Source organism: Xenopus laevis, chromosome 4L (genome assembly GCF_017654675.1).
Source record: "Xenopus laevis strain J_2021 chromosome 4L, Xenopus_laevis_v10.1, whole genome shotgun sequence".
Lineage (NCBI taxonomy): Eukaryota > Metazoa > Chordata > Amphibia > Anura > Pipidae > Xenopus > Xenopus laevis.
The window spans coordinates 138,681,754-138,709,685 of record NC_054377.1 but is presented as its reverse complement, the minus strand read 5'-3'; the positions used below and the strand labels follow the sequence as shown (position 1 = coordinate 138,709,685).

Sequence of the window (27,932 nt, the reverse complement as noted above, 5' to 3'; positions counted from 1 at the left end):
GGTCTGCACTGGAATTAGCCCAAAAATTCAGCTATTTTGGGCTTTTCGGACAAAAATCCCAAAAAATCCGGCTTTCTCGGAAAAAGTCCGTAAAAATCATATGATTCTGGAAAAACCTCAGAAAAAATCATACAATTTTGGTTTTCGCTCAGTTTTATTGAGTTTTTCCCAATCCGATTAAATTGTGCTTTTTTAATAATACATAAGGTCCATTCGTGGATTCTAGTTTGGCCTGACTTTTTTAATTTAAACAGAAAAATTAAAATTTTAGTAAATAACTTTCTTTATGTGCGAGACAGTATAGAATTTACATTTTTGTCGCTTCGCATCAATGCAGCGACACAATGCGACAATTGAATTATTTACCTTATTTCCGTCTCGCATCCGACGGGGCGCCTGCGATTTTGCGCAGCACGTTGGATCGCGGCGGAATCGGCCGTGTAGTCCTGCCCTTAGGGGGCTATTTATCAAGCTCCAAATACCTGAAATCCAAAAAATTCTGATTTTTCAGGCTTTTAAAAAAATCTGAATTTTTCAGGATTTATTAAAGTCCGATGGTATGAAAACTCAGAATCCAAAAGTCCGGCATCTAAAAGCTCTCTAGGTTCTGTATAAGTCAATGGGGAAGGTCCCAATGTCTGAGCTGATGTCTGTACCGATATCCGATGATTTCTGAAATCAGGAGCAAAAAACTTCGAAAACTACGAAAAAATCGTTTTTTGCGGAAAACTCCGAACAATTCAGAGTTTTTGGGGAAAGCTCCGAAGTTTTTTGGAGTTTTGCCCGACTCTTCAAAAATAAGGTCCACCCGGGAATTCGGAATTGCTCGAAGTTTGATATTAGAAATACTGAGATAAATTCGGACCTTGATAAATAACCCCCTAAATATCAGGCCCTTGATCACGGGTGCGAAGATAAAACGCTCCCCAATGTTCTTGTTCATACTGGTTCCCAAGACAAACAAATACACAGCAATGCAGAACAATGGGCGCTTCTTAACAACACAAAAAATTCCAAGAATGTTCCCCCAGGGGCAATTTGAAATGATGTTACTCGCCAAGGGTTTCCCCATCAGCCTTGAATCATGTCCCAGTTCTTTCCATTATAAGGCAGCAGGGTGGGTATCCTGGCACTGGGATAATGTATCAGCAGATGCAGCTGACGTCACATTTAAGGGGACACTATTACAAAAATAAAGCTTTTGCCTGGAAATCATTTGTTTATTATTCTGTTTTAGAGCAAAATGATGTTCTTAACCTTGAAAAGTCAACACTTTTGTATTTGCTTAAAGGGGTGGTTCACCTTAAAGTTATATTTTAGTGTGTTATAGAATGGACAATTCTAAGCAACTTTCCAATTGGTCTTCATTGTTTATTTTTTTATAGTGTTTTAATGATTTGCCTTTTTCTTCTGACTCTTTCCAGCTTTCAAATGGGGGTCACTGACCCCATCTAAAAACAAATGCTCTGTAAGGCTACAAATTTGTTGTTATTGCTACTTTTTATTACTCTTCTTTCTATTCAGTCCTCTCCTATTCATATGCCAGCCTCCTTTTCAAATCAATATATGGTTGCTAGGGTCATTTGGACCATAGCGACCAGATAGCTGAAATTGCAAACTGAAGAGCTGCTGAATAAAAACCCCCCACAAATAATAACAAATTAAAACCAATTGAAAACTGTCTCAGAATATCACTCTCTACATCATACTAAAATTTAATTTAAAGGGGAACAACCCCTTAAAGGGGACATATGGCCACGTATAAAATTTCATGAAAAAATGCTCTTCTGAGCACCTGTAATATTTTTTTTTCTTTTAGATTTAGAATGTCTAACATGACTGTCACCTTCAGTTCTGTCTGAATACAGGAAAGAGAGGAATGCAAAAATCTTAATTCACAGGGGGCATCTGCGGATGCTACTCTGCTCAGTAATATTGCTCCATTCAGAGAAGCATCTAAATGACACCAGACTGAGGGTTGCTACTTTTTAAAAAAATATCATACCAGTAGAATGTAAGAGACGGAGTGATGACATGGAGGGGGGTAGTTGGGATGACATATGGGGGGCATAGTGATGATGTGTGGGAGACAATATGCCTGTGTTCCATAGGCGTTAGAGTTGCAGCGATGCCATTATTGCCCCTATTCTGTACCAAGCTGCCAGCAGTAGGGGTTGCATGGACTTCTGTAAATTTAAAGGACAACAACACGATTATACAAAAGAAGTTTAGCTTTTATTACTGGGAGCAACTCTTCCATATTGAGCAGGCAGCCTGGACATTGCTGAACTTTTGGGTATTTTACATATATTATTCTTATAATTAGGGATGCACCGAATCCACTATTTTGGATTCGGCCGAACCCCCAAATCCTTCGCTAAAGATTTGGCCGAATACCGTACCGAATCCTAATTTGCATATCAAAATTAGGGGTGGGAAGGGGAAAACATTTTTACTTCCTTGTTTTGTGACAAAAAGTCACGTGATTTCCCTCCCCATCCCTAATTTGCATACGCAAATTAGGATTCAGGTTCGGTTCAGACAGGCAGAAGGATTGGGCGGAATCTGAATCCTGCTGAAAAAGGCCGAATCCTGGCCAAACCGAATCCTGGATTCGGTGCATCCCTAATTATAATATATATTTATTTATTTATTTATTTTTTTGGCAGGAGTTTTCTTTGAACACTCCAGGTGCAACAGTTCCAACTCAGACAGCAAGTGACCAGCTGGTATATATAGTGAGCTCCTAGTGTCGGCCAAGGCTAACTATTAGTATGTAGTGAGTAACACAGCTGCAGGGGTTACTTTGTGACCACCAATACTGTGCCCCAAGGTCATGCAGAGGCATCAAAGTGCAGCTTTTGTTTGAAGCAGAACACACACTTTTTAGAGAGATAACTGTACTCCTATAGGACAGACCTGTGCCCTGGGAATATCTCACTCTCTGCATCTCATGCAGGATCTCAGCCATAATCTCTTGAACTCTTGTTGCCCAGAAGCCTGCGGGTTATTCTAAGGGGTAACTGACAGTTCACCTCTACAGCTCTGGTCACTTGTATTAGATGGTCTTATGGCAAACTGTCTGTTGACCCAATATTATCAAAATCCACACTCCTCCCCTGAAGAGCAGCTAAGTTAAAGGGATCCTGTCATCGGAAAACATGTTTTTTTTCAAAACGCATCAGTTAATAGTGCTGCTCCAGCAGAATTATGCACTGAAATCCATTTTTCAAAAGAGCAAAGAGATTTTTTTATATTCCATTTTGAAATCTGACATGGGGCTAGACATTTTGTCAATTTCCCAGCTGCCCCTGGTCATGTGACTTGTGAATGCACTTTAAGAGAGAAATGCTTTCTGGCAGGCTGCTGTTTTTCCTTCTCAATGTAACTGAATGTGTCTCAATGGGACATGGGTTTTTGAGTGTTGTTCTTAGATCTACCAGGCAGCTGTTATCTTGTGTTAGGGAGCTGCTATCTGGTTACCTTCCCATTGTTCTTTTGTTTGGCTGCTGGGGGGGGGGGAAAGGGAGGGGGTGATATCACACCAACTTGCAGTACAGCAGTAAAGAGTGATTGAAGTTTATCAGAGCACAAGTCACATGACTTGGGGCAGCTGGGAAATTGACAATATGTCTAGCCCCATGTCAGATTTCAAAATTGAATATAAAAAAATCTGTTTACTCTTTTGAGAAATGGATTTGAGTGCAGAATTCTGCTGGAGCAGCACTATTAACTGATTCATTTTGATTTTTTTTTTCCCATGACAGTATCCCTTTAAGTTATGTGGTGCAGCTGTCCTGTAACAGTTACTCCAAGCTCAGGGCAGTTAGCAGGGCTCTTCCCCTAGGGCCCTATTATTAGCCCACAAATCTTCTTGGTAGTGGCTCTGCCATCAAGTGGAAATGGGCCCCAATTAGTGATGGGCGAATTTCTCCTGTTTCCCTTCACAGAAAAATAAGCGAATTTCCCGCAAAATTCGCGAAATGGAGAAAAATTAGCAAAACTTAAATTTTGACGCCCACATACATTTTGATGCTTGCATCAAAGTTAAAGTCAATGGGCATCCGAATAGTGTTGATGGCGAAAAATAACCAAAACTCCAATTTTGACGCCCACATCAATTTTGATGCTCGCGTCAAAGTTATAGTCAATGGGCATCCGAATAGTGTTATCGCCCATCAGTTTTGACGTGAGCGACTTTTCTGATGCACGTGTAATCTTTCCCTGCGAGTTTGCACCTTTCAAATTTATTTGACCATCACTAGCCCCAATGAAAAATAAAATGCCCTCACATCTGCCCTGGTCATGCCCAAATTATACCCAACTCTCACCCACTACTTCACAAGCACATTTGTGATCCACAAATCTCTAGGGGACCCCCTCTGTTATTGAACCCCCAGATAGGGCTGCCACCTGGCTAGTATTTTACCGACCTGACCAGTAAAAATTATGCTTGAACCCAATGTTATTAATAGGGAAAAAAATCTAAATATACAGGAAGGCCGGTATTTTTTTCCAAAAAAGGTGGCAACCCTACCCCCAGACCCTTTACCCCACTGATGACAGCCCTGCCCAGGCACCAAAGAAGAGCGCCAGTCTAGGGTTAATAGAAAGCGATTTTATTCACTGGGGGTGTGTCCCCCAACAGATTCCTCCCCGAGTAAATGTAACTTTGAAATATACTCTAGATTTGTCATTCTAAAATATTGCTGGCACAAACCTCTTAACTCTGACAATAAGGGTAAGGTCACACTGGGCATTTTGGGGAGATTGAAATGAATCGCCGCGTGTGATTAGCGCCAGCGATTTTTCAGTTTAGCCAGCGCAGAGTGAGGGAAGGTGTTTGGGGAGATTGGTCGCTGCAAAGAAGAGACGATTAGTCGCCCAAAACACCCAGTGTGACCTTACCCTAATGGTCCTTGGCCAAAAACCTCACCATTCCAAACTGCTGTGACCCAGGCAGGAGTGGAATTAAAGCCATTGTTGTAGATTTTAGAGCAGAGCATGGCGTTCCCTAAGGGCTGGTATTAGCAGCTGTGACTGTGGGTCACTATAGTCACTTTCTTCTGCGCTGAGAAAAGAGGTTGGAATGTGAGTTAAGCCTCAGGCTACAGACGGTGTTTGGCACCCAGCTGTGTGACTCAATAGACATCGCTCTCTCTGTGTCTCACCTTGTGTCTGTCCTGCAGCTGCGCACAAATGGCACACGCACCGACCCACAGCTCTTTGTAGGGGAGCACAAGGCCGAATGCACAAAGTCATCCAGAAAATTCCCCTGGATTATCCAGGCTTATTCTGAATATTGGTAAATAGGAGTAGTTTGCCTTTAAATTAAAAGGGGATCTACACCCCCAATGTACAAAATGTAACTCCCAATATACATTCATTGCACATTTCCAATGGTTTGAACGTTATTTGTAAATGTAATTGCCACAGTGTTTATTTATCCTTTTTCTCTTCTGTGGTTTTGACTCTTGAAATAATGTAGCAAAAGTCTGCCTCTTTCCAGTTTTCAAATATCAATGTAACAATAATAAAAAAGTAACAATAACAATGAAATTATAGTCTATCAGAGTGATGTTCGGGTAATCTCCTATTCATCTTCCAGGCTGTTATTCACACCACTGTGTGGTTGCTAGGGTTAATGGTCCCTAGCAACCACATGGCTGCTGAATTGAAAACTGGAACAAAAAGCTAAATAATTCAATATTTATAGGGAACTGCCCCTTTTGAAAAAGTGGAAGGTACAATCATTCTACTCAAGGAACATCCAAGAGATATTGTTTTGGTGTTTAGTGTTTTTTGGTGTTTTTTATGTCTGCAAAAATAAAACAATAGATTTTTAGACATTCAACCTCCCCCCACATTATATAATTTTATGGATCTCCCAACTGCCACGCCACCACCACCTTTAATGTCACCGTTAGATTCTTAATTCTAAAGCCCTTATATCCCTTTAGCCCCCTGTGTGTATTGTTGGGATTTTCTTATAAATTACAGTTTCCAATGCAAAAAAGTGATATGATGAATGAATTTGCTGTGCAATACACCCCCTGTGCTCTACACCCCAGAGCAATACATCCCTGCAAAATGCACCCCAAAACAATGTGCCCCTGCTAAATGCACCCCTAAATAATACACCCCTGCAAAATGCACCCCAGAACAATACATCCCTGCTAAATGCACTCCAGAACAATACACCCCTGCTAAATGCACCCCTGAACAATACACCCCTGCTAAATGCACCCCAGAACAATACACCCCTGCTAAATGCACCCCTAAATAATACACCCCTGTGCACGTTATCCCTGTGTTCTGCACCGTTGTGCAATGTCCCTTGTGCAATACTCCCTGCATAATGCAGCCATGTGCACATTCGTGTGTCTGAACCCACAGTGCAATGTAAGAATTGCTAAGAATGCAACTCAATTATAAACAATCAGACAAAGAAAACAAAGAGAAAGTGCAGCTCTAATGGCTCCTCCCCAACAGGACAGACAGGTAGAGAAAGATGCACAGCAGGGACTGGCCAAGTACCAGCCACACACAGCTCCGCCCACTTCCCAAATGGTGCTCCGCCCCCTCCAACTGGGGAAACACAAGGCAGACTGAGCTTGGGAGACAGAAGAGCCGCTGAGAGCTGGGCTTGTGTCTTGTGACTACTGAACTCTCTCTCACTTACACTCCAACTGCAGCTTCATTAAATAGCCCGGACCTCATGTTCTAAAGGTGAGAGGCAAATTCCTTTATTTTCTATCAGGGGAGGCTGCGCAGAGGAAATGATGGAGCCAGGGGGCATCTTGCCTTTCACTTATTATGTGCCTTGTCCTTATGCAGATATTCTTGATATTGTATTATATAATAACAGTGTATAATTCCTGATATTATTATAATAATAGTGTATAATTCCTGATATTAGTATAATAACAGTGTATAATTCCTGATATTATTATAATAACTGTATAATTCCTGATATTAGTATAATAACTGTATAATTCCTGATAGTATGGGCCATTATATAATAAAATATTATTAATACATTATATAATAACTGCCGGTTGGGGGTGTAGTGGCTCCAGTTGCCCTTTACAATGGGGCTGAATGACGGCTCATGACAATCTTATTTACATATAAGCTGCAGACTGGTTTCTGCACAGGCCTCCAGTGAGCACCTACATTAAATGCACATGGAACATTTTGCTTCTTGACTCCATATAGGATTGTGAGGATCCTGGGCTGGGAGTTGTAGTTCAGCCCTCCATTTGTTGTGCTGCAACTCCCACCAACTCTCTCATAATCAAATGGCTCATTTTAGTTTAAAAGAGCGGTTCACCTTTAAAGGAACAGTAACACCAAAAAATGAAAGTGCTTTAAAGTAATAAAAATATAATGTAGTGTTGCCCTGCACTGGTAAAACTGATGTGTTTGCTTCAGAAACACTACTATTGTTTATATAAACAAGCTGCTGTGTAGCAATGGTTGAAATTGAAAAAAGTCTATATGGCACAGGTTAAATAGTGGATAACAGATAACACCATTATGTTCTACAGAGCTTATCTGCTGTGTAACTTGAGCCTTTTCTCCTTTGAATGGCTGCCCCCATGGCTACACAGCAGCTTATTTATATAAACTATAGTAGTGTTTCTGAAGCAAACACACCAGTTTTACCAGTGCAGGGCAACACTGTATTATATTTTTATAAACAATTTCATTTTTTGGTGTTACTGTTCCTTTAAGTTATCTTTAGGTACAATATAGAATGGCTAATTCTAAGCAAAGTTCATCATCATCATCATCATCATTTATTTATATAGCGCTGTCAAGATACGCACTGCTTTACTGCAGTTATAGCAAACAGGGAATAAATGGTGGATAACAAACAAGGATTACAGAGTACAATAGGGTTTACAAACTAAAAGGTTAGGTTACAATTGAGACATTAGGATTATATAAACACTTTGTCATTTTTGATACAGCAATGATTAATTAAGGTACATCGAATAGGCCTTTTTAAACAGATGGGTCTCTAAGGAGCGCTTGAAAGTTTGGAAGGAAGGAGAAAGTCTGACAGCTTGTGGCAGAGAGTTCCAGAGAAAAGCAGAAGCCCGAGAGAAGTCTTGTAGACGAGAATGGGCAGAGTTTCAATTGACCTTCATTATTTTTATTTTGTATAGTTTTTGAATTATTTGCCTTATTCTGCCTTCTGTAAGTGCTCGGTAAGGTTGCAAATTTATTGCTACTTTTTATTTGGGCCCTCTCCTATTCATATTCCAGTCTCTTATTTAAATCAATGCATGGTTGCTAGGGTAATTTGGACCCTAGCAGCCTGATGACTAAATTACAAACTGGAGAGCTTCTGAACAAAAAGCTAAATAACTCAAAAAACACAAATAATAAAAAATGAAAACCAATTGCAAATTGTCTCAGAATATCACTCTCTACATCATACTAAAAGTTAATTTAAAGGTGAACAACCCCCTTTACTACTGACTGCAGGGGAACATTTTGCCCAGCTCTTAAATAAACAGAAGCTTATATGTCATAGGTCTAATTGTTATTGTTATTCATTGCATTATCTTTTTCAATGTCCCTCAGTAAAGTGGATTTTCAAGTGGCTCTGAATGAGTTAATACCCCCCCAGTTTGGGACAGTGCAATAGACTGGTATCATGACAGGCGTGACTTGCTCCAGAGAGGATCATGGCGTTATAAAGAGCCACCCAGGGCGCAGGAAAGAGCATGGCACAGGAGCAGGCGGCCCCCCTGCATGGCACACAGCTGATGGGTCGCACATGTCAGATCCAGGGACGGGGGTGAAGAAGCACCATCACAAGCACAGCATCAAACACAGATATGAGCTGCTGGAGACACTGGGTCGGGGGACGTACGGCAAAGTGAAAAGAGCCACGGAGAAGGCCACTGGAAATATGGTGAGTGTACTTACAGAAAGTTTTACATACAGTTGATATTTGTTTTATTGCAAACTGTTTGTTGTAGTTTTCCTAGTGGAAATCTCCTGAGTGTTCCCTAGGTGGAGGCACTGCACTGTACTTTTCATACTTGGATTGCCAAGGGTTAATTGATATTTAAAGAGACAGTAACCACATTAGGGTTATAGAGCTTTCTCTGTTGGGTGCACATATTAAGTTATATCCTCCCTCTGTAGCCTCAGGGAAAGGGGTCACAGCTCCCTCGTGCTTCTATATGGAGCAAGTCTTTCAGGCCGTCTGCAGCCCTTGAGGATCAGTTCTAATTGGCCAATGGATCCTCATGTTTTGCAGATGAGAGGGAGCTGTGGCCCCTTTCTATTCCACACATGCAGATGCTCCATACCTGCAATGAGGAGTGGCAAACACCCCTGCCAAATCACTGCATGTCTGCCCATGTTTGCTTTGCTATCTAGCTGCTCGGCTGTATCTTCCCTGATTGCTACATCATCTCCCCTGATTGCTACATCTCCCTTCCCCTCTGACTTACACAGGAAGCAACAGGGAAGAGAGCAGAGTGAGGAACATCAAGTCCCAAATTAGCACACGCACGTGAGACATTCCCCCTGCCAACCAAAACAAACAGGTTACTTTTAGGGGCAGATTCCTTACACCAGGGGGCCCTAGGGACAACCTGATAGGGATATTATTCAGCACTATAGCTCCAGTTAGAGGCTGGAATGGAATGCACAAAGGGAAGGTGATCCATAGGGTGACTAATCCCACCAAACAACCGCAGCTCCTGGGAATTCTCCGGCACATTCTGTTCTGTCCGGAATCAGGTCTCCCATCTCCCCCTGTATTCTTATCCTTTATGAAAGCCACGGGTCAGTCCTGCCAGTGCATCATGAATCTGTTTGACCCGACTTATAAAGGCCTCATGTAATAGGTACCAATGAGACAAGTCCATGCCCACAAGTGACCAGAAGAGTTATTTAATGAGAGGGAAAGGGCAAGCGCCCCCCCCCCCCCCGTCAGTTTGATAAAAAACCCTTGTACCGTGAGTCTTAACCCTTTCATATCTGATTTGAAAAACATTCTCATTTTTTTTCCCATTAAAGGGATGGTTCACCTTTAAAGTAACTTTTAGTATCTTATAGAATGCCCAATTCTACTGCTTTGTAATTGGTCTTCATTATTTATTTTTTATAGTTTTTTTTTAGTAATTTGCCTTTTTCTTTGGATTCTTCTCAGCTTTCAAATGGGGGGGGGCACTGACCCGATCTAAAAACAAATGCTCTGTAAAGTTATACATTTAGGGGCACATTTACTTAGTTCGAGTGAAGGAATAGAATAGAAAAAAGTTCGAATTTCGAATGATTTTTTTGGCTTCTTCGACCATCGAATTGGCTACTTCGACCTTCGACTACGACTTTGAATCGAACGATTCAAACTAAAAATCATTCAACTATTCGACCATTCGAAAGTCGAAGTACTGTCTCTTTAAAAAAAACTTCAACCCCCTACTTCGGCAAGTAAAACCTACCGAGGTGCAATGTTAGGCTATGGGGAAGGTCCCCATAGGCTTTCTTACAATTTTATGGTAGAAGAAAAATCGTTTGGTCGATGGATTAAAATCCTTCGAATCGTTCGATTCGAAGGATTTAATCGTTCGATCGAACAATTTTCTTTCGATCGAACGAATTGCGGTAAATCGATCGATATTCGAAGTCGAAGGATTTAACTTTGACAGTCGAATATCGAGGGTTAATTAACCCTCGATATTCGACCCTAAGTAAATGTGCCCCTTATTGTTACTGCTTCTTTTTATTACTCATCTTTCTATTCAGGCCTCTCCTATTCACATTTCAGTCTCTTATTCAAATCAGAGAGAGCTGCTAAATAACTCAAAAACCACAAATATTAAAAAAATGAAAACCAGTTGCAAATTGTCTCAGAATATCACTCTCTACATCATACTAAAAGTTAACTCAAAGGTGAAAAATCCCTTTAAAGGGTAGGCACATATATTATCAGTGCCCTGGACTCAAGTGCAAAAGCGATCAGGGGCACCAAATTGATTGTAAATATAATTAACACACGGGGTCTGTCTCTTGTCTTGTTTACACCCTGATCCTGATCTCCAGGCTCTTTTCTATCACAAGCACGAATGGGAACACAACTACAACTCCCAGCATGCTCTGGCAGCAAGGAGCTTTAAGTTGTAATTCATGGTGTGATATCCCAGCCACTAACTCTCTCCTGATCAGTGGGTGGGATGGATCTATTTATGGTGCGAATTACATAAGCAGCAGTTACACCCAGTTCCTCAGTAACGGAATCCATTCCTACTTTGTTCTAAGCACATTCTGCCATTCATTCCCAATACTTCCGGCTCTGGGGAACAAAAGATGCTGTTATACAACAGGACATATCACTTACAGCCTTATGCAATGACATTTGTACTCCATTACTGCCTTGAGTGCCTCATATCAGCTGTCATTGAGTCATGGTGGGTCGTGATTAGGGATGCACCGAATCCAGGATTCGGTTTGGGATTCGGCCAGGATTCGGCCTTTTTCAGCAGGATTTGGATTCGGCCGAATCCTTCTGCCTGGCCGAACCGAATCCGAACCCTAATTTGCATATGCAAATTAGAAGTGGGGAGGGAAATCGCGTGAATTTTTGTCACAAAACAAGGAAGTACAATTTTTTTCCCCTTCCCACTCTTAATTTGCATATGCAAATTAGGGTTCGGATTCGGTTCGGTATTAGGCCGAATCTTTCACAAAGGATTCGGGGTTTCGGCCGAATCCAAAATAGTGGATTCGGTGCATCCCTAGTCGTGATCCAGGGCTGGAGCTACAAGAAGCACAGGGGCTGCAGCCACATCCAGGCTCCATGGGCAAAATCATTCTCTATCCACAGAATAATGATAAATGCGGTTTACTTTTAGCAAGGTATTAAAGTCAAAGACAGTTTGCAGTTGGTCTTCATTTTTGGTTTTCAAATTATTTCCCTTATTTTGTATGCAGCTTATCTTGTTGCCAGGGGTCAATTATTTTAGCAACCAGGCAGCAGCTTTCACATTAAAAAAGAAGACAAATAACAGGACTTGGAAAAACAGATAAGAATTGCGATAAAGTGAAGCCTCGCAGTCAACAACAAGATAGCACTTTAATCTGCAGACTGGCGTGCCTTCACAACCGATGCAAAACAAATAACGAGGACCAACTGAAGAGGTGCTTAGGAGTGACTGTCTATAACACACCAAATGCCAGTATAAGGTCCAACATATTTATCAAAGTCCGAATTTATCTCAATCTTTTCTGAAAAAAACTCTGACCAAATCCGCACGGGTTTTTTGGGCTTATTTATTAATATGCTTTCCTGAAAATTTTGCTTGCGAGAAAAAATCTGATTTTTCACCCGTTTTTCACGTATTTTTCCCAAAAACTGGGGGATTCCCAAAAACCCAGCGCACATCAAAAAATCATTGGGACTTCTTCCATTGAATTATATGCAGCCTCGACAGGTCTGAGATGTCGGATTTTCAGATTCGGACCATCCTTGGGGTTTAATAAATTCTGAATTTTTTTTTTAAAAAGTCCGATTTTATTTAAAAAAATCACAATTTTTTTCGTGATTTTTGCATTTGGAGTTTAGTAAATAACCCCCTTAAGGATTAATGATTAGAAACGGCAAAAAAAATTGCGAAAATGTGAAAAATTTGAGAAACGCATTGAATTCAATGGGCGTCAAAATAATATACGACTATTTTGTCCAAATGCATTAAAGTCAATGTGGACCGAATAATTTTGATGCATGACCATTTTATGCGCGCACCAAATTTTTTTGCTGCAGCAAATTTTTCGAATTTATTCGGCCATCACTATTTAGGATTTAACAGTGTATTAGTCCCAGTGCATGGTATACACATAGGGAGCAAGTTCTAAGACAAAGGTGTTAGTGCTCAGTGCTGCTGGTGATGATCCCTGAGCACTACTTCCTCATATATCAGAATGGTGATCAACTGCTCAGAACAATCAACACATGAAACCGTGGTGTAACTGTAGGACAGGGGAGTAAGGGAAAATTAGAAATAAACAATGAATAAAGGACAAGGAAACCCCTGGGGTAGGGTACATTTTTTACGAAAGGAGCATGTGCCTGGGGGAAAAAAAAAGTGATTCAATCTGTTGGGAGGTGCTTAACATATTGATAACCCCCCTTAACAGTTATTGGGGTTTGATGTTTTTTTCCATTGTTTTTGAGGGGTTACTTCTCTTTTAAAATCCCATTGGTCTGCACTTTGAATTGCAATGTCAGCCCTTCCTCTCTGTACTTTGTTATATGTCAGCGACATGAGCAACAGCCGGAGGATGTGGTAAAAGTATCCGGAAACAGCTGAGACCACTGAGGTTATGGCACGGCTTCTAGAAAGAATACACGCGCCAGACCCTAATAAAGCCAACTTTAGCACAAGAAATGCAGCTTTATATCAGTATTTCTTACTGCAGGTGATGGTGCCCAGATAGTGCTGCCCTTCTTCTCACATTATGTTAAAGGGGTTGCTCACCTTTAAATTAACTTTTAGTATGATGTAGAGAGTGATATTCTGAGACAATTTGCAATTGGTTTTAATTTTTTATTATTTGTGGTTTTTGAGTTATTTAGCTTTTTATTCAGCAGCTCTGCAATTTGCATCTTAAGCAATCTGGTAATTAGGGTCCAAATTCCCCTAGCAACCATGCATTGATTTGAATAAGAGACTGGAATAGGAGAGGCCTGAATAGAAAGATGAGTAATAAAAAGTAGCAATAGCAATAAATTTGTAGCCTTAACAGAGTTTTGTTTTTTTAATTTCAATAAGTTTTTATTGGTGTTTTTTCAAGTTAAATTACAGCTTTTGGTAAAAGCCTAATATATACTTTAAGTAAAAGTTTTTACATTAACACATAGTGACATTAATAATCACATTAATTATTAACATTTGTATAGAATTGGTCACAGACAATATGTTTATACAGTATTCTAGTAATAAACTTATATTTCAAAACATTGTTATAACAAACCTTATTGTTTGACTAAATACCTCTATTAATAGTAAGTCAAGGAAATTTTTCTAGAAAAGCTATAATTTTTTAAGGTAATAAAGTATTATAAGTATATATCTGTATTACACCCCAATGGTGGGGGAAATATACTTTTATTGTAACAAAACAACTACAACTACAAATAACAGTGTCCTTTTTGAATCAGTTGCTGAGAATTAAGAATAATTCACTCTTTTCACGAATTAGTAAAATATGCAGAGTCAATCCACAAAACAGTATCTCTGCGAGAGGATATATGGCCTAAGATCAAAGTTCAGATAATTTAGTGGAGTTTTGTTTTTTTTGATGGGGTCAGTGACCATAATTTGAAAACTGGAAAGAGTCAGAAGAATAAGGCAAATAATTGAAACTATAAAAAAATAAATATTGAAGACCAATTGAAAAGTTGCTTTGAATTAGCCATTCTATAACATACTAAAAGTTAACTTAAAGGTGAACCTCCCCTTTAATATGGTTTACAAGAATAACAGGGAAAAAATGGGTGGGGCAAGAAAAAGATAATGTCTAAGGACCTTGTATAAACATTATAAATAGTGATTGTGCCCTTTTAAATGCAGAGATACAGAACAGTACGTTATAAAGCAAAGTAAAGGTGGCCATATGCAGTTATAGGCAAATATTTGGGGTGACAGGTATAGGAAGTTGCAGAGAAGCTTGGGGTCTCCTCAGTTCTTCATTGGTTTCCAGTTTTATCTCTTAAGGGCAGAGACAGACGAGAAGATTCGGGAAGATTTAGTCGCCCAGTGACAAATCGCTTCTTCTTCGGACAACTAAGCTCCCGAACTGCCTCCCGCCGGCTAGAATATAAATCACCGTGGCGGGGTGGTACTCGGAGTGATTCATTTTGCGAAGTTGCCTCATGAGGAAACTTGGGGCAACTTTGGAAAACGAAGAGTGCCATCCCACCGCGGTGATTTATATTCTAGCTGGCGGGGAGGCAGTTCAGGGAGATTAGCTGCCCGAAGAAGAGGCGATTTATCTCTGCCCTAACGTAAGAAGAAACCTAAACCTGTCCCTTGTTACCCTACAGTTACTCTGAATGTAGAGCAAGTCCAGCCCTGGTTACTAGTGGTGTAAGGGCCAGCCCAAAACCTGCAGGATCAGGCCAGCTCCAGCACAAAATCTTCTGGTCACGCTAGCACTGCCAGCGCCTAAATTTATGGACCACCCTCGACCCACCCCTTTTGTGATGTCATGCTGGGTGGGTGCGGGTCTATAAATAGAGAGTTATGACATGTGCACATAAATCCGCTTGCGATATCATAAAGACACTGGGGGGAGGTCATTTATCATCACTGGACAAATTTGCCCATGGGCAGGAACCCACTGCAACCGATCTAATTGTTGTTCTACCTGCAGCCGGCTGAAAAATCCTGCTTAATACGTTGCTATGGGTGATTGCCCACAGGCAAATTTGGCCGGTGTTGATAAATGAGCCCTACTGTTACTAAAGCCTGGAGGCTGGAGAGAAGTCACAGAAGTAACTGGTAATCAACTGGGAAGAATGTTATCCAGCAGCATTTATTTGCATCTTATATATTCCCCTTATATATTCCCCTTATATATTCCCCTTATATATTCCCCTTATATATTCCCCTTATATATTCCCCTTATATATTCCCCTTATATATTCACCTTATATATTCCCCTTATATATTCCCCTTATATATTCATCTTATATATTCATCTTATATATTCCCCTTATATATTCCCCTTATATATTCCCCTTATATATTCCCCTTATATATTCATCTTTTATATTCACCTTATATATTCCCCTTATATATTCCCCTCATATATTCACCTTATCTATTCCCCTTATATATTCCCCTTATATACCCAGTGGTGTGAAAAACTATTTGCCCCCTTCCTGATTTCTTATTCTTTTGCATGTTTGTCACACTTAAATGTTTCTGCTCATCAAAAACCGTTAACTATTAGTCAAAGATAACATAATTGAACACAAAATGCAGTTTTTAAATGAAGGTTTACGTTATTAAGGGAGAAAAAAAACTCCAAATCTACATGGGCCTGTGTGAAAAAGTGATTGCCCCCCTTGTTAAAAAATAACTTAACTGTGGTTTATCACACCTGAGTTCAATTTCAAAGGTTATAAAGCCATTTCTAAAGCTTTGGGACTCCAGCGAACCACAGTGAGAGCCATTATCCACAAATGGCAAAAACATGGAACAGTGGTGAACCTTCCCAGGAGTGGCCGGCCGACCAAAATTACCCCAAGAGCGCAGAGATAACTCATCCGAGAGGCCACAAAAGACCCCAGGACAACATCTAAAGAACTGCAGGCCTCACTTGCCTCAATTAAGATCAGTGTTCACGACTCCACCATAAGAAAGAGACTGGGCAAAAACGGCCTGCATGGCAGATTTCCAAGGCGCAAACCACTTTTAAGCAAAAAGAACATTAAGGCTCGTCTCAATTTTGCTAAAAAACATCTCAATGATTGCCAAGACTTTTGGGGAAATACCTTGTGGACCGACGAGACAAAAGTTGAACTTTTTGGAAGGTGCGCGTCCCGTTACATCTGGCGTAAAAGTAACACAGCATTTCAGAAAAAGAACATCATACCAACAGTAAAATATGGTGGTGGTAGTGTGATGGTCTGGGGTTGTTTTGCTGCTTCAGGACCTGGAAGACTTGCTGTGATAGATGGAACCATGAATTCTACTGTCTACCAAAAAATCCTGAAGGAGAATGTCCGGCCATCTGTTCGTCAACTCAAGCTGAAGCGATCTTGGGTGCTGCAGCAGGACAATGACCCAAAACACACCAGCAAATCCACCTCTGAATGGCTGAAGAAAAACAAAATGAAGACTTTGGAGTGGCCTAGTCAAAGTCCTGACCTGAATCCTATTGAGATGTTGTGGCATGACCTTAAAAAGGCGGTTAATGCTAGAAAACCCTCAAATAAAGCTGAATTACAACAATTCTGCAAAGATGAGTGGGCCAAAATTCCTCCAGAGCGATGTAAAAGACTCGTTGCAAGTTATTGCAAACGCTTGATTGCAGTTATTGCTGCTAAGGGTGGCCCAACCAGTTATTAGGTTCAGGGGGCGTCCCGTTACATCTGGCGTAAAAGTAACACAGCATTTCAGAAAAAGAACATCATACCAACAGTAAAATATGGTGGTGGTAGTGTGATGGTCTGGGGTTGTTTTGCTGCTTCAGGACCTGGAAGACTTGCTGTGATAGATGGAACCATGAATTCTACTGTCTACCAAAAAATCCTGAAGGAGAATGTCCGGCCATCTGTTCGTCAACTCAAGCTGAAGCGATCTTGGGTGCTGCAGCAGGACAATGACCCAAAACACACCAGCAAATCCACCTCTGAATGGCTGAAGAAAAACAAAATGAAGACTTTGGAGTGGCCTAGTCAAAGTCCTGACCTGAATCCTATTGAGATGTTGTGGCATGACCTTAAAAAGGCGGTTAATGCTAGAAAACCCTCAAATAAAGCTGAATTACAACAATTCTGCAAAGATGAGTGGGCCAAAATTCCTCCAGAGCGATGTAAAAGACTCGTTGCAAGTTATTGCAAACGCTTGATTGCAGTTATTGCTGCTAAGGGTGGCCCAACCAGTTATTAGGTTCAGGGGGCAATTACTTTTTCACACAGGTTTGGATTTCTTTTCTCCCTAAATAATAAAAACCCTCATTTAAAAACTGCATTTTGTGTTTACTTGTGTTATCTTTGATTAATAGTTAAATGTGTTTGATGATCAGAAACATTTTGTGTGACAAACATGCAAAAGAATAAGAAATCAGGAAGGGGGCAAATAGTTTTTCACACCACTGTATTCCCCTCATATATTCACCTTATCTATTCCCCTTATATATTCATCTTATATATTCCCCTTATATATTCCCCTTATATATTCCCCTCATATATTCACCTTATCTATTCCCCTTATATATTCATCTTATATATTCATCTTATATATTCCCCTTATATATTCCCCTTATATATTCCCCTTATATATTCCCCTCATATATTCACCTTATCTATTCCCCTTATATATTAATCTTATATATTCACCTTATATATTCACCTTATATATTGGTATTTTCCCCAGTGGATGTGAAGAGGCAGAAATGGGGCAAAGAGTAATGGTGGCCATACACGGGCAGATAAAACTGCTGATATCGGTCGTTTAGACCAATTTGACAGCTTATCTGCCCGTGTATGGGGGCTCCGATGGGTCTTCCCGATCGATATCTGGCCACTATATCGATCGGCAAGGTTTGATTATTAACCGACCGACCCGTCAGAGCCCCTTGGCGTATCGTAATTCGATCGTTCGGCCATTATGAATTACCCCCGATATAGCCCTGCCATTAGTGGCATATCGGGTAAAGATCCGCTCGTTTGGCGATGTCGCCAAACGAGCGAATCTTTGAGTCTATGGCCATCTTAAAAATACCCGCAATGTAGCATTACACTCACAGTAGCATTACACTCACATTTGCTCCCGGTGTCACTGGGTGATATAATGGGAGAGAGCTACCCTGTACTTAGCACTAATCCTGTGTGGTTAGTGAGGAATGTGTTATCTGATCACAGAATCCTCATTGTGGAGAAGAAGGTGCAGGTTATTATGGTTCAGCTAATGAGCAGCTAAATAACAGCCATAGTCACAGTCACGCGGGGGCTGATAACCCGAGTATTTAAATGGATGTCTGAGTGATGGAAACCAAAGTCAGATATTGGGTCTAATCCTATAACATTTCTAGTAACCCTTAGCAACCAGGCAGCTGTTCGCATTTAATAGATATTTTAATCTTTTATTAAATTACCCCATATAAAAAGTGATGAAACAAGACTGTCTAATATTTTAAAGGGTCTCTGTTGAGTGAAACATTTCTGCTGCCTTGTCCTTATTGCTGGTCAATGTTTAAATTTAGTTTTAATGGGATCCTTATGTGCAGGCTGTGGGGGTGATCCTGCTGCACCTTGTAAGGAGTTAAAGCACAATTAACCTCACCTTTGAGTTAAGTTTTAGTATGTTCTAGAATGCCTTATTCTAAGCAACGTTTCAATTGGCCTTCATTTTTTTTTTTTTTTATGGTTTTCGAATTATTTGCCTTCTTCTTCTGAATCTTTCCAGCTTTCAAATGGGGGGTCGCTGACCCGATCAAAACACAAATACTTTGTTAAGAATACAGATTTATTGTTATTGCTGCTTTTTATTACTCCTCTTTCTATTTAGACCTCTCCTATTTATATTCCAGTCTCTTATTCAGATCAATGCATGGTTGCTAGGGTCATTTGGATTTTTATGAATTTTTATGAATTCTAATGAAATTACTAACTGGAGAGCTGCTGAATAAAAAGCATTAAAATAACTCAAAAACTACAAAAAAAAAATTCTGGTGAATAGGATTGACCTGCAAACTCGTATTCGATTAGAGTTTTTTCACCAAAAATACCAAAAAACTATTTTTTAAAAATTCGAATTTCAAAAGTGTACCAAACAACTACAAATTGATTGTAGGAGGTCCTCCATAGGCAAAACACCAATTCGGCAAGTTTTAGATGGTGAATAGTCGAATTTGAATTCTTTAAGGGACAGTACATGATAAATTTTGAAATTTGAAACTCGAATCGAATTTGGACTATTTCCTAGTTGAATTACATTAAAATAAACTCGAAATTTGAATTTAAAAATTCGAATTTTCATTTCGACCCTTGATAAATCTGCCCCTTAGTGTCACTACTCAGCCCACAACGTCAAAGCCCGGCTCTGTTATGTCAAAGGTGGCAACCCTATATGGGTGGAAATAATTAGTGATGAGCGAAGTTTTTCGCCAAGTTTAGCCACGGAAATGACACCCATAGACTCTAATGGGTGAAAAACGTTGTTGAGGCAAAAACTTTTCACGCAATTTGTCGTGCGTCAAAAAAAAAAAATTCACCCATAGACTTTAATGCATTTGGGTTGAATTTTCGATGTTTCGCGAATTTTCGGCGAAGGGAAGCAAGTCAGATTCGCCCATCACTACTAATAATGAAAGTTGTGGCCGGAGTGAGAACGATGGTTGGTAAGCAAGCCTGAAACTGCAAGCGAAGTCACTAACACCTTCTTAGAGCCTAATCCGAAAAACAAAGCAGTGGCATTCTGGGATTTGTAGTTCTGTAGCAGATCTATTCTTGGATTGTTCTGTATTCAAACTATTCACCTTAGAGAGTTGGAAATAATCTTTATATTGGAATTAATTCTCCTTGTCCTGCTCAGAGTGGTTAATATGAAGCATATGTGGGGCTGGTGCAACCGACCTCCCTGTTATGTTAATTGCTAAATCTGCCCATAGTCTTCCTCACAATTGGGGCTCATTTATCAACACTCACACTGGGCAAATTTGCCCATGGGCTGTTACCTATAGCAACCAATCAGATTGCTGTATTCATTGTTCTTCTTGCAGCTGGCTTTATAAAGCAAATCACTGATTGGTTGCTATATGTAACAGCCCATGGGCAAATTTGCCCAGTGTTGATAAACGAGCCCTAATGAGTGTCACCCGCTTGTGACCTTGCTCGTTTCTTCATATCCGTCTGCACATTAGTCAATGTTCCTTGGTGGGTTTGTGTTCCGGTTACAAAAACAACATATAGTCTGGCGCGGTGATGCCGGCGTGCTCTAGTTTCCCAATTTAGATTAAGGAATGTGCTGCTGCGAAATCTCCCGTTACATGCGGGAATAACAAGCGGCTATTTCAGTGTATGGAACAGAAAATAAAGTGCGGTTTATGTTATGTATCATCACTTAGAGGCTCGAGCTGGAATTCAGATCTAATGACACATTGGGCAACGTCCCAGATACGATTAAAGAACAGTAGAACCTGCCCTCATACTGACAATGTTTGTCCAGCGCTGAAGGTTATAATAATGCTGCCCATTAATCACTCTGTGACCCCGATAACAAGAGCTCTGTTTAATACATTCACTCAATAAAGGAATCAAACAGGTTGTTCACCTTTAAATTAACTTTTAGTATGATGTAGAGAGTGATATTCTGAGACAATTTGCAATTGGTTTTCATTATTATTTGTGGGTTTTGAGTTATTTAGCTTTTTTATTCAGCAGCTCTCACGTTTGCAATTTCAGTAATCTGGTTGCTAGGGTCCAAATTCCCCTAGCAACCATGCATTGATTTGAATAAGAGACTGGAGTATGAATAGGAGAGGCCTGAATAGAAAGAAGAGTAATAAAAAGTAGCAATAACAATAAATTTGTAGCATTTGTTTTTTTAGATGGGGTCAGTGACCCCCATTTGAAAGCTGGAATGAGTCAGAAGAAGGCAAATTATTCAAAAACTACTAATAAGAAAAAATGAAAACCAAATTGCTTACAATTACCCATTCTATAACATGCAAAAAGTTAACTAAAAGGTGAACCACCCCTTTTAGGGTCAGTCCGCACAAGCAGATTCGGGGAGATAGTCGCCCCAGTGACAAACCTCTTCTTCGGGCCAACAATCTCGCTGAACTGCCTTCCCCCTGTCCTCCGCTGGCTAAAATGAAAATCGCCTGCGGCAATGCACATGTGGCACTTCGTTTTCCGAAGTTGCCTGAAGTTTTCTCGTGAGACAACTTCGGAAAACGAAGCGCCCGCGAAGAAGAGGCAATTTGTTGCTGGGGCGACTTATCTCCCCGAATCTGCTCGTGTGAACTGACTCTAAGGGCAAAGACACTCCCCAAACTGCCTTCCGCTGGCTAGAATGTAAATTGCACTCGGATTGCTTCGTTTTCCGAAGTTGCCCGACTTTTGGAAAACGAAGCGCTCCCAGTGCCATCCTGCTGGCGATTTACATTCTAGCTGGCGGAAGGCAGTTTGGGGAGATTAGTTGCCCTGAAGAAGAGGAGATTTGTCGCCTGGCGACTAATCTCCCCGAATCTGACCGTGTGTCTCTGCCCTAAGGAGGGCCCTGGACAAAAGCTGTATATATAAGAAGGACTTGCACTGTAATAACTCAGCAACCATTTCTCTATCCAGTCCCTTAGGGCTATTCCACACGGGGAGATAGCGACGCGTCGCCGCGACCGGCGCAGGCGACAGTTTTGTATGGGCGCCTATGTAAAAACGCCTGTGCTAACCACACGAGGCGATGCGCTTTTCAACAGTCGCCTGAAAATGCCTCGCCAGGCTTTTTCAGGCGACTGTTGAAAAGCGCATCGCCTCGTGTGGTTAGCACAGGCGTTTTTACATAGGCGCCCATACAAAACTGTCGCCTGCGCCGGTCGCGGCGACTGTCGCGGCGCTTTGTCGCCGCGACCGCAAACGCGTCGCTATCTCCCCGTGTGGACTAGCCCTTAGAAATGTAACATTGATATCGGCTTGTGTGTTCTGACACTCTTTGCAGAGACCAGGAGCTCACTTTACTCACTTACCTTTACTTCATGCTGAATTTCTATCCTCTTGTTTAGGTGGCTGTGAAATCAATTCAAAAAGATAAGATCACGGATAAGCTGGACAGAGTGCACCTTCAGCGAGAGATTGAGATAACGGCACTGCTGGAACATGAACACATTATACGGGTCTTTGAAGGTCAGTGACCAGGCTGAATGGCACACTACTTGTTTGTAGAAGGGTCAGGCCACACAGGGCGTTTTGGGGAGATTTGGTCGCCTGGCGACTAATCGCCTTGTTTTTGCAGCGGCCAATCTCCCCAAATGCCTTCCCTGAATCAGCGCCGGCTAAAATGAAAAAAACTGCCGGTGCTAATCACATGCGGCGATTCGTTTTCCGAAGTCGCCAGAAGTTTCCTCGTGAGGCAATTTTGGGCGACTTCGGAAAATGAACCGCCGCTTGTGATTAGCGCCGGCGTTTTTTCATTTTAGCCGGCGCAGATTCAGGGAAGGCGTTTGGGGAAATTGGTTGCCGCAAAAACGAGGCGTTTAGTCGCCAGGCGACCGAAACTCCCCAAAACGCCCCGTGTGGACTTACTGTCAGTGACTTCTAATATCCTTATCATTTACAGTAGGGGTTACATTATCTCTTATAATACTTGATTGATACTCAGAGTTCCCTGTATAACTCAGCCTGCAGCCTTGTGCCCTTATATGGTCACATAACCTCTCAGTGACTTCTAATATCCTTATCATTTACAGTAGGGGGTACATTATCCCTTATAATACATGAGTGATACTCAGAGTTCCCTGTATAACTCAGCCTGCAGCCTTGTGCCTTTATATGGTCACAGAACAAACCCTCAGTGACTTCTAATATCCTTATCATTTACAGTAGGGGGTACATTATCCCTTATAATACATGAGTGATACTCAGAGTTCCCTGTATAACTCAGCCTGCAGCCTTGTGCCTTTATATGGTCACAGAACCCCTCAGTGACTTCTAATATCCTTATCTTTTACAGTAGGGGGTACATTATCCCTTATAATACATGAGTGATACTCAAGAGTTCACTCACCAAGGGCACCTTGGTTTGATATTGGGTGTATCATATTAATTACATTAATTGTAATTAAAGTTTAACAAAAATATGGTAAATGGAAAAGGAAAGGGCCAAAGCAACAGGACACTCCTTTTGTAAGTGAAATATTTGGGAACAGAATTATATGTTCCTAGTGATAAACTGCAAAACCCCATTTGTTGGAATTTTAACCCCGGGTGCTGGGGTGGGACTTCATTTCTGCCTTTAAATAACAACACATTTCTGGCCGGATCAACAGCGTGTGCTTATGGATTATGTTCTGTGTGTCTTGTTAAGTCCAAACTCTCCGAAAGCATTAGGCACCTCAGCCAAAAACAACCTCCTCTGTCACTCTCTCTCTCTCTCTCTCTCTCTCTCTCTCTCTCTCTCTCTCTCTCTCTCTCTCTCTCTCTCTCCTCTTTCCCTGAATATTCCTGAAAGTGAATTAATGCTCTGAATTCCACACATAGCAGGTCCGGTTCTGTTGGAATGAATGGCACTTAAAAAAGGCGAACTCCACCCAAAAACTATTTTCTTGTTATTGTTGTTTCATAAAGAAAAAAATGATTCAAAACAACCAGGCCTTGATCTTAGCAAGAGATCAGGTATTGGGGAAATTGGAGGGGGGGTTGCAATTGGGAAAGGGGCCCAGAGAGGGGTTGCGGTGGGGCACCTGGGGAATGTGTGGGGGCCCCTCTGGCAGAAGCCCCGATGAGCCTGCTTTCCCCCCACCATGACCAGTGGCTGCAAGTTTTTAGAAGGAGAAAGTACAAGGTACAGAGGGGCTGCTCAAGGGCTTATGTTCCCAGGGACAAAATTCTTCATTTGCCATGTCCAATGATAAATCTCACTTTCACTGGTTAAAGGGATATTATTTAGGGCTCTATCAGTCATACTATATGCAAGCTAAACCTGTTACTGCAATATATAATTATAGGGAAATAACCAGAGGCGTTACTGACCTCACTACTCAGACAGCTCTGACAGCTAATGAAAAGCCATAAAGTGCTGCTGCCTTGTTGTGTGTATGTGCACAACTCATAGGGCCACACTGATCCCCAGCCCTATAGGTTCCTATAGGACACATCTCTCTTCAACCTTAGCAGGAACCTTCAGGGGCATTTAAACCTGCTGATAAAACCTCCTGCCCAGCCCACTGCTTGCCATAATATTTTCATTTCCATGGGAGCATGCTGGCAGTTTTATTTGTCTGCACAACTCTGGCACGCTGGCAGTTACAGTTCAAGCAGCTATCTCCCCGCTGAAGCCTACTAGATATTGCTAATGGTTCCATGTAAACTCTCAGGACAAAGATAAACCGGCTTATTAACAAGCTTCGCCTTTCCGTTGTTATCAGTGGAGCACTAACTTGTAATGGGACAGATAGGAGAATATCCGCTCCCTGGGGGGCTGAAGATGTCCCTGTAAACAGACGAAGGTGATGAGAGATTTTCTACGCAATGCCGGATTAGCCAGGGAAGGGAACAACATTCTGAAGAATATCAGTGGCTGCCAGAGATAAACATGGACGTCTGTGTGTGTCATTAACTGACAGTTGCACATTAGTTCTCTCAGGGGGGAATGTAATTAAAGTCGCAAAGAGAAAATCAATTCGCACCAATAAGAATAAAAATCCACATCTCGCAATGTAATATTGTTCCTTAAACTGTTATTGCATTGTGAATTTTAATTGCGCACGCTTAAGTTATTCTTGAAGGTGTCGTAATCTTTTGGAGCGACTTTTACAGTAAGAAGTTTTATTACATTGACTGCGCATTGGAGCAAACGATAAAATTCGCAAACAGTCTTCCATTATCGGAAGTGGTTGCTAAACAGTTTCCGGGTTCGCAAAAGCTATATTAAATTTGTTTGTGCAAAGGCATAACTTTTCTTTTAGTTTTTCCGTTATCGACTTTTATTACATTATTACCCAGTGAAATTAATTATATATATTATACACATGGGATAATGCTGTTTAACGTTTCCACCCCCACCTTTTTTTTTTTTCTTTAATGAAAGAAAATATAATAAGAAACTTCCCAATATACATTAATTACACACTATCAATGGTAAATTAAGTGTAAATGGAATTTCAGTTGAAATCAGTGTCTGTTTATCCTCTTCTGCCCTGTCTCACTCTTGAAACTGTGTAGCAGAAGTCTTTCATATAGGGGTCACTGACCCCGGCATCCAAACAGTAAAGTAACAATAATAAAAAGTAACAGTTACAGTAAAATTGGAGCCCCTCCCCCTTCCCGCAGGGACAGAGATGCTTGTGTATGACGACAGTTTTTTATTTATATTGTCTCTTTCTATTTCTTTTTGGATGCGGTTGTGCTAATACGGACACAATTAGGTTTGAATCCAAACATGTTCCTTGCACTTCTGTATAGTTGTGTCCTGTAGCGGGTCATGTGGGTTGGATTTTTGGGTTGTGGGTTTAGATGGGGGTTTGTCTATATTCATTATGTTATATTATCTAACTTTCTATTCAAATTATATTTATTGGCATTTTTAAAATCAGCAGTGACAAGAATTGATATACAATAAAATCTATATTGTCAATATTTTACTCCTTTAAAAATGTTTTAAAAATGTCCTTCTGCCCTGGCCCAATTCTGAGGACGCCACTTCCAGTTTGCAAGCACAGCGCTTCCTGTTCATTGGTCAGTTGTTTGCGGTAGAGTCCTGCACGGGTCCATTTTTTGGAACCCATACCGTACCCGCAACCTGCAATCCGCAATCCCCAGTGCTGTCATTGTAAACAGAAAGTGACATCATCGGAAGTAGGTGTGATCACAAAAAAGGAGTAAAAATCACTATTGAGAAGGCCCAACCCAAAGAACCGCGTCTATACCTGCACCCGGAACTTCTACCCGCAGGGTACCGCAGGACTTTACAGGTAACCCGCTGGTACCCGACCTGCTGCAGGACTCTAGTTTGCGGCAGTAGCGTAACTACAGTGCGCCTGCCCCCTGCAAAAAAACCTACAGTCAGGCCCAGCGCACTCCATTCACCATTCTCCCGCCCACGTCCCGTCCCAGTTGTGTCCCCTTCCGGTAACACAACGGTTGGGGAGGAGGGGGCTTTGTTATTAGCTATAGAGGAAGCAGACCCCCTATTCCCCTGGCCCCCCTATGACTTGTGGGGTCTGCTTCCTCTATAGTTACGCCAATGGTTTGTGGAACGGGTTGCAGATAAGGTTGGGTTTAAGCAGGTTGTGGATCGTGGGTCTGGTTCAGGTCCTGGTTTCAAAAATTGGTTCTGCACAGGGTTCTAGTGCCAAGCGCCATTTGATTCTACTTGTCTCTTCTGCTGAGGCGGAGCAGAAGGGTGCCCTTGGTTGCACGGGGAGCTACCGCCACCCCAAATGTAGTGGTAATTCCAGGGTTCCTACAGCAGGCTGTATCCACAGTCACAGTGTCAAAAGAATCACATGTAATTGTTTTGCAAATGTAATTTTATTGCAAGATTAATGCCCATTAGATGGCGGTGTTGCATTGGTGACTATGGAAAATTCCTCAGCCCATAAAGCAACTGAGCAACTCATGTCTTAAAACAAATAATGAGCAAAAGTATAATTTATGGCTAATATATCTACGCCATAAAAAATATAACTTGCCTCCAGATGGATCCTATTCATGGAGAACAGCCCCAGAAGTGGAGATGCTTAAAGAAAAGTGGGTTTTGTGTTGGATGGATGAGGGAGTGGGACCTGTATAATTTGCAGGGAAAATGTAAGCGCACGTTTCTATATGTAACTAAATGACCTTCAGCCTTGTTGGTTACACCGTATACTAACCTCGACTCTATCTCATCTTCTCGTTGGCAGTGTTCGAGAGCAGAGATAAGATCATCATGGTCATGGAGTACGCCAGCAACGGGGAGCTCTACGACTTCATCAATAATAAGAATCAGATTCCCGAAAATGACGCTCGGAGATTCTTTCGACAGATTGTGTCCGCCGTGCACCACTGTCACAAGGTACCGGAACCAAAACTGGGCAATAGGGGACACGTTAAAGCCACTTGTGAAAAAGCCACATTGTTGTTACTGAGATGGATTTGTGTCAGTGGGGACTCCTCATTATCATAATCCACCTGTACATCAAAGGTCTATAGTAACAGTTTGGACATTTCTCTTCTCTGACACATTGATCCTTCGGGGTATGTTTTGCCTTGTTTTCCAGTTATTGTTTCCCTTTAACCTGTGAGCAGATAATCCAGTGCAAGTGTGCAAAGGTGCAAATACAATGATATACAAAACACTATTCTGCTGCATCACTTCTCCAGTTAGATAAACTCAACCCTTGTACAACCAAATTTAGTCACTATTCTAAACAGACTCCAAAATGTAACTTCCCCTCTATGGGAGAGGCCTATGCCCAAGTGTCAGCCGCTAAACCCACTCATGGGTTCCTAGAAAGATATGCCTCAGCTAGTATGG

General features: G+C 41.2%; 1 protein-coding gene across 1 annotated transcript in view; it reads left to right on the top strand.

Annotated features, from left to right (window-relative positions):
* Positions 1-6,573: 6,573 nt before the first annotated feature.
* The window catches only part of LOC108714690 (NUAK family SNF1-like kinase 1), a 31,564-nt gene continuing 10,205 nt past the window's right edge, over positions 6,574-27,932 (top strand). Inside the window, exons 1-4 of the mRNA XM_018259122.2 lie at positions 6,574-6,729; positions 8,596-8,929; positions 22,483-22,603; positions 27,319-27,470. Coding sequence (XP_018114611.1) covers positions 8,669-8,929; positions 22,483-22,603; positions 27,319-27,470 — 534 coding nt within the window. The 5' untranslated portion in view covers positions 6,574-6,729; positions 8,596-8,668. The remainder of the gene's footprint in view (positions 6,730-8,595; positions 8,930-22,482; positions 22,604-27,318; positions 27,471-27,932) is intronic.